Raw genomic sequence first — 14,007 nt, 5'->3', positions numbered from 1 at the left:
CCTGTGTCTTTTGAAGCTCTCCTTTGAGACTGCAGTTTAAGTGAGAATTGACCTTTCTATGAAGGGTCTGATGAGTGGGCGTCTGGCCTGGAAAGTAAGTAAATTTGTCTCTTCTACCCAAAAGAATGGATGAGCTTCAAGTTCTGGGGCCCTTAGGCTGGCTGACATGAAGGCTGTGGTTGGATGTGAGCCTCCAGTATGTGGGGTCTCATGGTCTGAGCCCGAAGTAATGTCGTTACTAAGTTGGCAGGGAAAGAAAGGTCTCCGGGAGAAGAGAAGGTGCCTTGTCTTGTAGAATGACAGCTGTATGGAAATGTTTTCCTTTTTTCTTTTTCTTTTGTTTGTACCATGTTCAGCTGTAAATCTTGCAATGACACCAAACATTTAGGTGTGTGGACCTTAACAGAGGCACCTTAATAGAGGCAGGCATCCTGAGTGGGCCGCACAGCACGCGGAGAACTGGCAGACTGAAGGACTGCTTAAAGGTGACCACCCACTCCCAAGAAACCTACTCCTGCTGTCTTACCCCAGGTATTTCCTCCGGAGCCAATTAGACTTTAAAAATAGGTTCTGGTTCTAATGAAAATGGTTGCTGTTGTTTTTGTTTCTCTCTTTTCTTCTCAGTAACACTCAAAGTGAAACATACTGTTAGGATCATCACTTTGTCTCAACAGCTTTGTTGAGGTATAATTTATGTACAAAAACTGTGCATACTATAACGCATACAGTTTGATGAGTATGGCATGTACAATCACTACTTTGTTTTGAATGTAGAAATTTCAGCTTTAAAATCTGGGCTAAGCATTTAGAAAAATGCCTGTGATTTCTTATTCTTTCTTTTCTTTGTTCTCAAATCATGAGTACCTGACCTACCTCATTGACCTGGAGTGGGGACTACTGCTATGGTTTAGCTTTAGAAGTTACACAGCTTTGCAAGAAGGCAATGCTACCCTCCTATTGTTGCAGAAAACTACCGGGTGGACAGATCCTCTGTGTCTAATGGGACTGAACGACTGATTCTCTTTTTTATGACCCATTAAAAATGATAGGAGCAAGTCATGACTATTTAGCTGAATCTTTGGGACTGAAGAAAAACACATATTTTTTGCTATTGTATATGGAGGCTGAGAGTAGAATTTGATGTTGATTTATAAGGAATGAGTTGTCCGTGATTCTTCATCCAGTATTCTCATTGGTATTCAACAGAAGCACAGTGACGTGGGGCAAGAAATTCAAGAATCTGATGAACCATAGGCCGACTGAAGTCCATGGGGTCGCTAAGAGTCGGACACGAATGAGTGACTTCACTTTCACTTTTTACTTTCATGCATTGGAGAAGGAAATGGCAACCCACTCCAGTGTTCTTGCCTGGAGAATCCCAGGGAAGGGGGAGCCTGGTGGACTGCCATCTATGGGGTCGCACAGAGTTGGACACGACCGAAGCGACTTAGCAGCAGCAGCAGCAGCAGGCTGACTGAGGCATTGGTACATAGATTGGTAGGGACTGAGTCTAATCACCTCTAATGAAATTCTGACACCCAAATAGCATGTTCAAGCCCTCAGTGGTTTCAGAGACTTTGCAATGAATTGGGCCTTGAAAATTGCCACTAATGCCTCAGTGTGTTCACTGATTTTCAACATGCATCAAAGAACATATGTTGTGTTTTTCATCTTGGTTGCTTATTTTCTACATTTTGTAATGGGTTAAAAAGCAAATTAAATGCTTAGACACTTATTGAGTGTTTAACAGAGCATTACTCATTTGACAAAACAGAAATATGAGACTTGACTTATATCCTTAGGAAACTGGTAACCTAATTAAGAAGACACTAGTACCCATACTGATGAATGTAAAAAGAAAAGCGTGGAGAGAGCTGCATTACAGGGTGTAGCCTAGTGGTGCTGCAGATGCAGAGACGTGTGTAGTGTAGAAAGAGCCCTGACCCGGGAGGAGGAAGATTTGGGTTCATATTCAGGCTCTTGCAGATCACTCAGTCCATCTGAGCTCTAGTTTACTTGTAAGAATAATGAGGACAATAAGTCAACCTGGAGATGCAGCCAAGACTGAATGAGAGAACTTAAGCAAAGGTATTAAGTGCTATGTGAGTTGCTATTGGTGAGTGATCACCAAGGATAGGAGCGGCCAAGGAAGTCTGGATCTCACAGCTCCTCACCCCTGCCTGTCTCAGAGGGATGTTTGCAGTGGTTAGCTGGAAAGGGTGAGTGCGGGCTAAGTGGCATGGGACCACACAGAAAGGGGCCACTGGGCCTGCTGAGGATTTGACTGTGAAAATGACCTGGTGAGGAGAAGCAGTTGGGATGGATGAATGAGAAACCCTTCAGTGGTCCCCAATGTAAAGTGGACCCTGTTTATCTCAGGAAGCCTCAGGCTCCTGAGGGACACCACCCCTACTCAGGAAAGGCCAAAAAATGGAGCTCCTTGATGGAGACAGATGATCAACCTTTCTTTAGCCCTAGATTCTCTCCCAGCTCCCAAAGCCCATCTTCTTTCAGACCCAAATTTTTTTCCTGCTCTTTAAATTCAAACTGGTCTATTTTTTGTTTTCAGGCAAACTTTTCACTTTCCTGTTGAGTTGAGTCCCCTGCTTAGGTTCTGTTATCTTATCTGTCTGAGCAACTGATCCTTCTCTCTATAGCCCTTCTGGTACAGGTAGCGCATCCCTCCCTGCTGAGTGTTGTCTTGCTTGGAGTTTGCCTTCTCAGAACAAATGATTCTTCTTCTTTTTTTTTTTAACTGACCTTGCAACTGAGGCTGTTCTTTTTGTGAGAACTGGCACCAATGTGAGGGCTTCCCAGGTGGCGGCAGTGGTAAAGGACCCACCTGCCAAGGCAGGAGACATGGGTTCAATCCCTGAGTCAGGAAGGTCCCCTGAAGGAGGGCATCACAACCCACTCCAGCATCCTTGTCTGGAGAATCCCGTGGACAGAGGAGCCTGTCTGGCTCTGGTCCACAGGGTCGCAAAGAGTCAGACACGACTGAAGCAACTTAGCACGTGTGCACAGCACCAATGTTCCTCACTTAGCTGATACAGAGAAGTGGTTCTTGCTTTCATGTGTTATCTCTTAAAATTATGAGTCTTCGTGATTTGATGCAGATAAACTCATGATCCCACAGGCATCCAGCAGGCAGCTGTTTCTATGAATTCACGTTATCAGTCCTTTGAAGAGTCACAGAGAGGAACTGATAGACATTTCACTTCTTTCCTTTTCTCTGCTTTTTGTCTTTGATAATAAATATCAGTCAGGGGAAAAGGAGATCACTTCCTTCTTTAAAATGATTCACCAACCATGAGCCCTGGCCTTTTTGGTTTCCCCGACTCAAGCAAACCTCCTGCAAGTGATAGGAATTGGACTGGTCTACCAGCACGAGCAACCGCAAAAGAAGGGTCTGCTGATGAAAATAAGCTCTGGGCCTGTGATGCGTCCAGCCCCCTCTCTGTGGAGGCTGCTTCGTGAACTCCAGTCTTGGCCACATTCCTGGCCTCTGAGCCAAGACAGTATGGTAGGTGCATGGTTGTGTTTTCATTTAGGCTGGCTTTCGTTTTTCTTTGGGGTTTGTCAGCCTCAACACTGTGGGCATTTGAGCTGGATCATTGCTGTGGTGGCTGTCCTGCATTGTAGGATATTTAGCAACACACGGCCTCTACCACCTAGATGCCAGTAAGACAAACCCCAGGTTAAGACAATCAAGAGTGTCTTTAGAGATGCCAGATCTCCTTGGCAGGTGAGCGGGGAGGAAGAAAAGTTGTCCCTGGGTGAGAGCCACTGAACTACAGCCAACCCAAGAGGCCCTCTCTCACACTGGGCGGATTCGCGGCCGCTGCTCTGCTGCTTTTGCCGCTGTGGCGACTGCAGCCAGCTCACATGAGAGTCTCTGTAGTCTGACCTGGGATGAAGCACTCCCACAACTTGTCTCTGCTTTTCCAGCAGCGCTGTAACATGGCCAAGTCACAAAATGAAAGAGTGTTGGAGATAGGATTTGAAAGGAACTCCATGAATTAAGAGCATAAACTCTGAACCACCAACATATATTATAGCTTATCATGGACTCCAGCTTCTGGTACTGTCCTTGGTTGTGACAATAAGGTGTTAATAAGTGGCAAACCTGTTGAAGCTCCTGGCCAACCTGACCAATGGTCCTGAAGAGCAACCTTTTGGAAGGTTTTTGGAAAATGCTACTGCACTAGCCTCTGCAAAGGACACAAGATGTAGATCCTACGAGCGGCTTCACTTTCATGCATTGGAGAAGGAAATGGCAACCCCCTCCAGTGTTCTTGCCTGGAGAATCCCAGGGATGGGGGAGCCTGGTGGGCTTCTGTCTATGGGGTCGCACAGAGTCGGACACGACTGAAGCAACTTAGCAGCAGCAGTAGCAGCAGCTTTTGTCAGATGTATTGAATTGGTACAGTGCTGTCTGCCACTCAATTAACAGAGACAGCATACCTGAGCCACTTTCCCAAACATGGATTTCTCAGAGCTCTCTGCAGCAGAAGCAGACATTTGTTTACAGAGAAAGGGCACTCCACAAGGCTGGAGAAGTCCTATCACAGTTTCATTGCATGAAACAGATTCTTAGTTTATCTTTTCAATTTACTCTGAGAACCCCTCTTCTCTTGGAAAAGGAGGCTGGAGGGATTACTTTTATCAAAGGCAAGCAAAAGGTATTTGGCCCACTCCTTCTGGAAGAGGACATAACCCAGAAGAATGGCTAGGCCTTAGTCCACCACTGCCAGCTAGGGTGAGCCCAGCACTCTCCTCAGAGGAGAGCTCTTGCCACCAGCCAGCCACCACAGCTGGACTGTACTATCCTGGCAGCCTGGCTAGAGTGCTCCTGGTATTTTCTAGAGAATCATACTTGGAGGAGGGGATTTGGGCTCCTGAGAACAACGTTTCTTTACACTGGCTCCATGTCACATTCAAGAACTAAGTCGTGATTCTGTCTTGCATTGTTCCTTTCGAGGGATGAGCAAGCCTCCTGCTTTTGGCATGCTGCTATTCCATGCATCTGAGTCTCAAAATGTTGGTGGTATGACGCTGAGTTGATCTGCCTTTGTGTGCCCCTATAGGCTCTTTTCCTGTTTAAACACTTGTACTCAGACTATGATCGACTAGTCAGAAAATTGAGGACTATTAGAATGCTTCATTTTCCTGAATTGTAATGAATTATAATCAACAGAAACTTTCTTTTCTTTCTTCCCTTCCCTTATTTCTTTCTCTTCCTTGAATGCAGAGAGTTAACACCTTCTTCAGTTCATGATGCATTATCATTATTCATCCATGCAAAAACTCTGTTACATTTTTTAATCAATATACTCAGTTTTATCCCCTTTTAGTAAGTCCTTTCTCTCTTCCATATACAACCATTTTAATATAGATTTAAAAAATTTGTGTTCTTGTGAAAAGATATATTTGTTTTATATGTATATATTATTAATTTGTGTAAATGATATTGTTTTATTTTTCTCATTTCTTTTTTCACTTGGCACTATTTTTAATATAGTCTTGGAAATCCATAACATAGCAATCAGAGAAGAAAAAGAAATAAAATAAATCCAAATTGGAAAGGAAGAAGTAAAATTGTCACTGTTTGCAGATGACATGATACTATACATAGAAAATCCTAAAGACACCAATGAAAACTAGAGCTTATCAATGAAATCTATAGATTTGCAGGATACAAAATCAATATACAGAAATCTGTTGCATTTCTATACACTAACAATGAAATATCAGACAGAAAAATTAAGGAAATGAGTATGTTTACCATCACATCAAAAATAATAAAATACCTAGGAATGAACCTCCCTAAGGAGGCAAAAGACCTGTACTCTGAAAACTAGAAGGCACTGATGAGAGAAAATGAATACAACACAAACGCAAAGACAGATCATGTTCTTGGACTGGAAGAATCAATACTGTTAAAATGGCCATACAACCTAAGGCAATCTACAGATTCATGCAATCTTTCTCAAAATACCAATGGCATTTTTCACAGACCTATAAAAAAGAATTTTAAATTTTGTATGGAAACACGAAGATCCAGATTAGCCAAAAAAAAATCTTAAGAAGGAAGAACAGAGCTGGAGAAATCATGCTTCCTGACCTCAGGCTGTTCTACAAAGCCATAATAATCAAAAGAGTATGGTACTGACACAAAAACAGACATACCGATCAATGTAATATGATAGAGAAACCATAAATAAATCTACGCACTTATGGTCACTTAATCTACAACAGTTAGAACAAGACATGAAACAGCAGACTGGTTCAGAATTGGGAAAGGAGTGCGTCAAGGCTGCATATTGTCACCCTGCTCCTCTAACTGATATGTATGGTACATCATGTAAAATTCAGGGCTGGATGACTCACAAGCTGGAATCAAGATTCCTGGGAGAAATATCAGCAACCTCAGAGTCACAGATGATACTACTCCAATGACAGAAATCAAAGAGGAACTAAAGAGTCTCTTGGTGAGAGTGAAAGAGGAGAGTGAAAAAGCTGGCTCAACACTCAACATTCAGAAAACTAAGATTATGGCATCCAGTTCCATCATTTCATGGCAAATAGGGAAAAAGTGGAAACAGTGGCAGATTTTATTTTCTTGGGCTCCAAAATCACTACGGATGGTGACTGCAGCCACAAAATTAAAAGACTGTTTCTCCTTGGAGGAAAAGCTATGACAGATCTAGACAGCATATTAGAAAGCAGGGACATCACTTTGCTGACAAAGGTCCCTGTAGTCAAAGCTATGGCTTTTCCAGTAGTCGTGTATGGATGTGAGAGTTGGACCATAAAGAAGGCTGAGCACCAGAAAACTGATGCTTTTGAATTGTGGTGCTGGAGAAGACTCTTAAGAGTCCCTTGGGCAGCAAGGAGATCAAAGCAGTCAACCCTAAAGGAAATAAACCCTGAATATTCATTGGAAGCTGAAGCTGCAGCTCTAATACTTTGGCCACCAGATGCAAAGAGCCAACTCATTAGAAAAGACCCTAATGCTGGGAAAGAGTGAGGGCAGGAGGAGAAGGGGGTGACTGAGGATAAGATAGTTGGATAGCATCACTGACTCAATGAACATGAGTTTGAGCAAACTCTGGGAGATAGTGAAGGACAGGGAAGCCTGGCGTGCTGCAGTTTATAGGGTCGCAAAGAGTTGGACATAACTTAGCAACTGAACAAGAGTCTACAACAAAAGAGGGAATTTCTAATGGAGAAAAGACCGTTTTTTCAATAAGTGGGGCTGAGAAAGTGGGACAGCTAAACGTAAAAGGATGAAAATCGGAACATTCTCTAACACTATATACAAAAATAGACCCCAAGTGAATTAAAGACCTAGATGTAAGACTGAAAACTATGTAACTCTTAGAGGAAAACAGGCAAAACACTCTTCTGACATAAATAGCAATATTTTTTGATCCATCTCCAAAAGTAAAGGAAACAAAAATAAACATATGGGGCCTAAATAACTTAGAAACTTTTGCATAGTGGAGGAAACAATTGAAAAGAGAACCTACTGAATAGAAGATATTTGCAAATGATATAACTGATATCCAGCATATATAAGCAGCTCATGCAACTCAACATTAGAAAATGAAACAGCCTGATTAATAAACTGGCAGAACTGAGTAGACATTTTTCCAAAGGGGAAATGCTGGTGACAAATAGGCTCATGGAAAGATGGGCGACCTTGCTAATCATCAGGAAAATGCAAGTCAAAACCACAACGAGACACCATTTCACACCTGTCAAAATGGCTATCATCAAAAAGAACACAGATAAGAAATGTTGGTAAGGATGTGGAGAAAAGGGAATCTTTGCACGCTGTTGGTGGAAATGTACATTGGTGCAGCCACCAACGAAAACAAAACGAGTGGTTACTGGTTACCCAGCTTGAGAAAGCACCACCCACGATCACTGTCTCCCAGGCTCTTTTCTGGGAATGGATCACCTCTGCCTTCTAAGGCTAAGCCTTCCCCCTAGCGCTGGCCACCTCAGATTCAGTACATGGGGTGAGCTTGGCCAGGGTTTCCTCAGCTCGGGCTGGGTCGTGTGGTGAGGGACCGCTCGGGCAGATGTCTCTCCACCCCACCTAGTGGCAAGCATTGTGCACACACTCCTGGTGAGCTGAGTCTGGGCCTCTCTAGCTTCTCCGCCTGTCCCAGTGGTCCTCCAAGCGGCCGGGAGGGTCTGTCTCGTCCGTGGAGGCCCCAGGACTGGGATGCGCAGCCTGGCGCTTGACCTGCTGCATCCCCCGTGCAGGCACAATCTTGCTTTCCTTCCGAGCCCCTCCCGGGAACAGAGGCCCCAGCTGTCACTTTTCTTCTTCTCTTGCCCAGTGATGTGTGTATCTTTCTTTCAGTTTTGGTTGCAGAGGAGTCCTTTGCTAGTTTCCAGTTACTTCTCACCGAGAATTATTGTGCACATAGATGTATTCTTGATGTGTTGTGGAGGGAACCGAGCTCCATGCATTCTTATTCCGCCACCTTGCTCTCTCCTCTCGTTTTCAAGTGCACGAACGCAGTGTATCTCTTTATCAGTTTGACCTTTCTTTTCAGCAGCTTGTAGTTTTCATGATATCAGTTCTACACATGTTCTGTTAGATTCACACACAAGCGTCTCATTTCTCCTGAGTGACTGCAAGTGCTTTGTACTTCTAGTTCGATGTACACGTGTTCCTTGCTGGTGTACAGAAATTCCTCACTCCTTTTCTCATCTTTGTAGACTTCAAAGATAAAATCGTTAGATCTTTTGAAAATAGTTCCACAGGCCCATGTGGCTGTATTTAGATTTTTTTCAGTCTATTTTCTTTCTGTCGCTCCTACTGAGTAATTTCTACTGTCCTATCATTTCACCGATTCCCTGCCTCTTTCCCTCCCATTGAGCTGTTGAGCCCATTCATTGAATTTTTTAAAATTTTAGCTACTGAATTTTTCAGTTCCAAAATTTTCATTGGGTTACCCTTTACGCCTTCCATTTCCTGACTGAAATTTGATAAAAAATTGTTTCAAGCATGTTTTAAATTTGTTGTTGAAGCATTTTTCATAATGACACTTTAGAGTCTTTGTCATGTAATTCGAGTATCTCTGTCATCTTGATATTGGTGCTAACTTTATTGTCTTTTTTTCTTTTGAATTGAAATTGTCCTTGTTCTTGTTATGACTAGTTACTATCAACTGAAACCTGGACATTTTTTGGTATTAAGTTATGAGACCCTAGCTCTTATTGAAATGTTTTGTTTTATTTGGTGTCTTGGACACTGCTATGACAGAATAAGGGAGAATTTTACCTTACTACGGCCACGTATGGATCCAAATTCTCCATTTGACTTTACAACTCCACCTTAGTAACATAATGCAATGGGACTTTATAAACTCCAGGAGCATTATATGTAGTCCACCACTGAAGATTTTCATGGAGGAAAATCCAGACCTTTATGAGTCAATATTGTTATGTTTGCATACGTAATGAAAGACTATAATGTGTGTGCTATAATTTTATATTTCCAACAGTGCCCAATTAGCAGTCACCAGGGATCCTGGAGCAACCTTGATTTCTAGAAGGTTTTGTTCTGTCCTCTTCTAATGAGGTCGGGTGTGCCCACTGGTCCTGGTGGATCCTAATTGGTGTCAAGAGACAGTCCAGTGCTAAAATACAGATGGGAAAATTCATTTCATTTCAGCGCTGCTCCCAGAGACATGTGCATTTCCCCAAACTGGAGAGGTGGGGCGTGGTAATGCATTTTACCTGCCCTGCAAGTCATTTTCGAGAATTTCAGAGAAGTGTGTGTGCCAGGGACCAGTTTGAGAGGAGGCTGCTGTCTCCCACAATGCCCTGTAACGTTTCCCAGCAAGCAGCGTCTCCTGCTGGCGGTGGCTGAGGTAGGAGCGGAACGGGAGTCTGGGAAACTGGGAGCCTGCAAGGAGGGTGTGCTAGCTTTTTGAAATCCCTGGAGAACTCACTCCCAGATTCCAGTAGAGTCTCAACGGCAATATGTGCTCTTCTTTCTTTCCCAGAATTTCATCAGGAAAGATTGCCATGGAACTGTCACTTTGGTTTATCCCAATTTTGGAAAACTCTGGATTCATATGAAGAAGAATGCTTAGCAGACATGATACACATGTTGAAATTTTCTCTGGGGCAAATTAGGGTTATTTCAAATGCAGGTGTTTCCCTCTCTTCTCCCCTCCTTCCTTCCTTTCTTCTCTCTCCCTCTTTCCTTCCTTTATGCCTTTCTTTCTTTTTCTTTCCTCCCTTCCTTCTGCCTAAACCAGCACCTTCCTTTGTTACAAGAGGAGAGGACGAGTCTCTGGTTACTGTTCGTTGCATGTTGGTGAGTACATGACCTGAGTGTGACTGGCTGATTTTGTAATTTATTTATTTTAAACCAAAGCAAAGTCTGCTTCTCTTTAAGCTGAGCTTACACACAGGGCTGTATCACATGGCTAGTTCAGAGATCAAAGATGAACATTAATTGCGTGAGAAAGGCTCACATAAGAGAAATTTATGGATTAAAGAGTGAAAGGTGTTATTTTATTTAGGTAGACAATTGGAGAGAAAATGAATTAGAAAATAATTGCAGGAGTCAAAGCAAGCACTCCCTTTTTGTCCTCACCCTGAGTGAAAGTGTTAGTCACTCAGTCGTGATTGATTCTTTGTGACCCCCACGGACTGTAGCCTGCCAGACTCCTCTATCCATGGAATTCTTCAGGCAAGAATACTGCAGTGGGTTGCCATGTCCTTCTCCAGAGATCTTCCCAACCCAGGGATCAAATCTGGGTCTGCATTGCAGGCAGATTTATTTATTTATTTATTTTTTACCATATGAGCCACCAGGGAAGCCCAAGTTTCCCCAAATATATAAACTGAACAGGTCAGGAGATATTGATTCTCCCCTAGACTGACCGCTGTGTGTGTGAAGTCGCTTCAGTTGTGTCTGACTCTTTGCGACCCTACGTACTGTAGCCTGCAAGGTTTCACTGTCCATGGGATTCTCTAGGGCTGCCATGCCCTCCTCCAGAGGATCTTCCTGATTCAGGGATTCAGGGATTCAGGAAACCTGCGCCTCTTACACTGCCTGCATTGGCAGGCGAGTTCTTTCCCATAGCGTCACCTGGGAAGCCTGCACAGGGCAGAGGAAAAATTCTCCTCTTTTACTAGCTAGTCTCAGAGTTTGTAGGAAACTGGCCTTGATTGGATCTCCAACAATCTGATCAGAGTCTGTCTGTTAACTCTTCTAACCTGACTCACTTTAGAAAGCTGAGACTCCGACCACCAGAAATTCTCCTGCAAGTGATGCTGTAAATACAGATGTCAAATTCTGAGTACGTCAAGGGGGATTTTTTCGTGTGCAGTGACAGACTCCATCACCATGAGTTTTTAAGGCTATAGTTGCCCTTTTGCCATATTCACCTTGAGATGCACGGTACGAGAGAGATCTCACCAGGAATATGCTGCGTAAGTAGATACACAACCAAAAGGACGTTTTTTCTGCTTGGCAACAGACTATTTAGGAAAATGACTAGCACTGTTAAAATGATTTTATGAAAACTTGTAGCTACATGCAGTTCTCGTTTATCCAAGATTTTAGGCTGTGTCTCCGTAAACATAATCAAAGATAGAAATCGCTTATATATACTTATTAACGGACAAAAACTATACATGAAATATCATGTTTAAAATAATAAACACATCTAGTCACCATGCCTACATTATTTTACTTATGTAATAAAACAAGGTTCCTCATTCCTTAGTCATGACACTGCATAATGCAGAGAGTTTATTGAAGAAATGGAAAAGTCATGCGTGGGGGATGCGAGAAACAGGACAGCAGCTCCGGAACTCACGCTTGAGGGGTTTCCTGCCGTCCAGCACCTGGGGAAGGTCCTCTTCCCGGCGCACCTGCTGACGTACCTGGCCTCCGTTACAGGAAACACGCTCGTCATCACCATCACCTGGGCTGACCATCACCTCCAGACACCCATGTACTTCTTCCTCGGCAGTTTTTCCTTTTTAGAATGCTGCTTTACAACCACCGTTATTCCTAAATTGCTGGCCATCTTTCTGCTGGGGAGGCAAAAAATTTCCTTTGCTGCCTGCATCACACAAGCCTTTGTCTTTCTTTTCCTGGGAGCAGCTGTTTTCTTCCTAATGGCCGTATTATCCTTGGATCGGTACATGGCCATTTGCAAGCGTCTTTATTATGCAACCATCATGAACCCAAGGATGTGTTCCCTTCTGGCCACTGCCTGCCTAGTTTTGGGGTTCTCCCTCATGGTGGTTCCAGTTACAAAGCTTTCTCAGTTATCCCTCTGTGGCTCCCATGTCATTCCTCACTTCTTCTGTGATTTGGGGCCCTTGATTAATCTCCCTTGTTCTGACATCAGGTCTATTGAAATGTTGGCCTTTGGCCTTGCTTTGTTTATCCTTTCGACACCCCTCATTGTAACCATCACTGCATACAACAACATGGTAGCCACAATCCTGAGACTCCCATCAGCCAAGGAGCGACAGAAAGCTTTCTCCACCTGCTCCTCTCACCTCAGTGTCCTCTCTCTGATGTACGGCAGCTGTGTGTTTATTTACCTGAAACCGAAGCAGGTGAGCAGGCTGGACTCCAACAAGGAGGCTGCCCTTGTGAACGCAGTGGTGACCCCACTGCTGAACCCTGTCACCTACACCCTGAGGAACAAGCAGGTCCGCCAGGCTCTGAGGGACACACTGTCTAGGGTGAGGTTGCAGAAGTAGATCTTTGGAGGCTAAGTGGGTCCTCTTGACCCTCTAGTTCAGCTTCCCCCCATTGGCAAGGTCCGTCCTCGAGCAGCTCCCCGTCTGGTGGTTCAGCCTGCGCTGCTCTTCGGTTGGATGGGCACCGTCTTTATTCTGCAATTTGATCTCGTGTTTGCGCTCAGTCGCTCGGTCACGTTGTTTGTGACCCCATGTACTGTAGCCCACCAGGCTCGTCTGTCCGTGGGATTTCCTGGGCAAGAATACTGGAGTAAGCTGCCATTTCCTCCCCCGTGGCATCCCAACCCAGGGGTCAAACCTGTGTCTCCCGAGTCTCCCGTACTGGTGTGCAGAGTCTCTCCCACTGGGCACCTGTGAAGCCTTGTTCCTTTATTAGAAAATTTCATTTGCTCTCTGTGTTGTGCTGATGATATCCTCCTCGACTTTCTGATGGGTCTTAAAGGAATTCAATTCAAACAACATTTATGGAGCAACTATTATACGTAAATCATAAGATACAATATCTTTAAGGTAATAATTCAAGTGTTGCCAATCAGATTTAATAAATGCTGTTCAAGATACATTCTGATGCTTTAATTTTCTGACACCTACGAAAAACAGATAGGGCTGTTCTTTACCTTTAGATATTCAGGTTTGAATTTTAAGAAACAAATTTGTTTCTGAAAACTATGAAAAGTCATAGTACAAATTAATGTTGTTTTATTAACTGAATTTGTTTATGTAAATGAATCTGCTATATGCTCACTGGTTCTCTCTGGGTCTGTTGATGTTAATACAGTAACAATTCAGTGTATCTCTAGGTGGTTAAGATGAATCATCTTTGGCTGTATCAAACATTATTAATAAAATTTTCTTCAACTTCTTAAAACACAGACAAAAGCACTTTTTTTTTCATATTTCTGTAACTTTATTACTTAAAACAGCAACGGAGAGAGTGTTTTATAGGATTTCCTAGCATAATAATTCTGGATGTTTGGTTAAAATCTACTCTGGATGAAAAGGAAATAAAAAATGGTAATGTTAATGACATATATAATTACTAAATAACTCAAGTTCATATGGTTGGCAAAACTGTTTAAAAACCTGAAGATCAAAGGGGAACAATCGAGAAAATGCATGAAACTGAGTTCTCTGGTGGGAACCTTTGGTCTACAATCCTGGGTGGTCCCCTGCCCTATTAAGGACAGATAGGATAATTAAGGTAAGCAAGTTTAAACCTGTGCACTTATTTTTCCCTAACTGATG

General features: G+C 43.2%; 1 protein-coding gene across 1 annotated transcript; it reads left to right on the top strand.

Moving 5' to 3' along the window:
- Window positions 1-11,805: 11,805 nt before the first annotated feature.
- On the top strand, window positions 11,806-12,762 carry LOC138087274 (olfactory receptor 6C75-like). The gene has a single exon (XM_068982283.1). The coding sequence runs from the start codon at window positions 11,806-11,808 to the stop codon at window positions 12,760-12,762; it is 957 nt and encodes a 318-aa protein (XP_068838384.1).
- Window positions 12,763-14,007: the final 1,245 nt, after the last annotated feature.

The sequence above is a fragment of the Capricornis sumatraensis genome, chromosome 10 (genome assembly GCF_032405125.1).
Source record: "Capricornis sumatraensis isolate serow.1 chromosome 10, serow.2, whole genome shotgun sequence".
Classification (NCBI taxonomy): Eukaryota; Metazoa; Chordata; class Mammalia; order Artiodactyla; family Bovidae; genus Capricornis; species Capricornis sumatraensis.
This window is presented reverse-complemented; position numbering and strand designations above follow the sequence as displayed.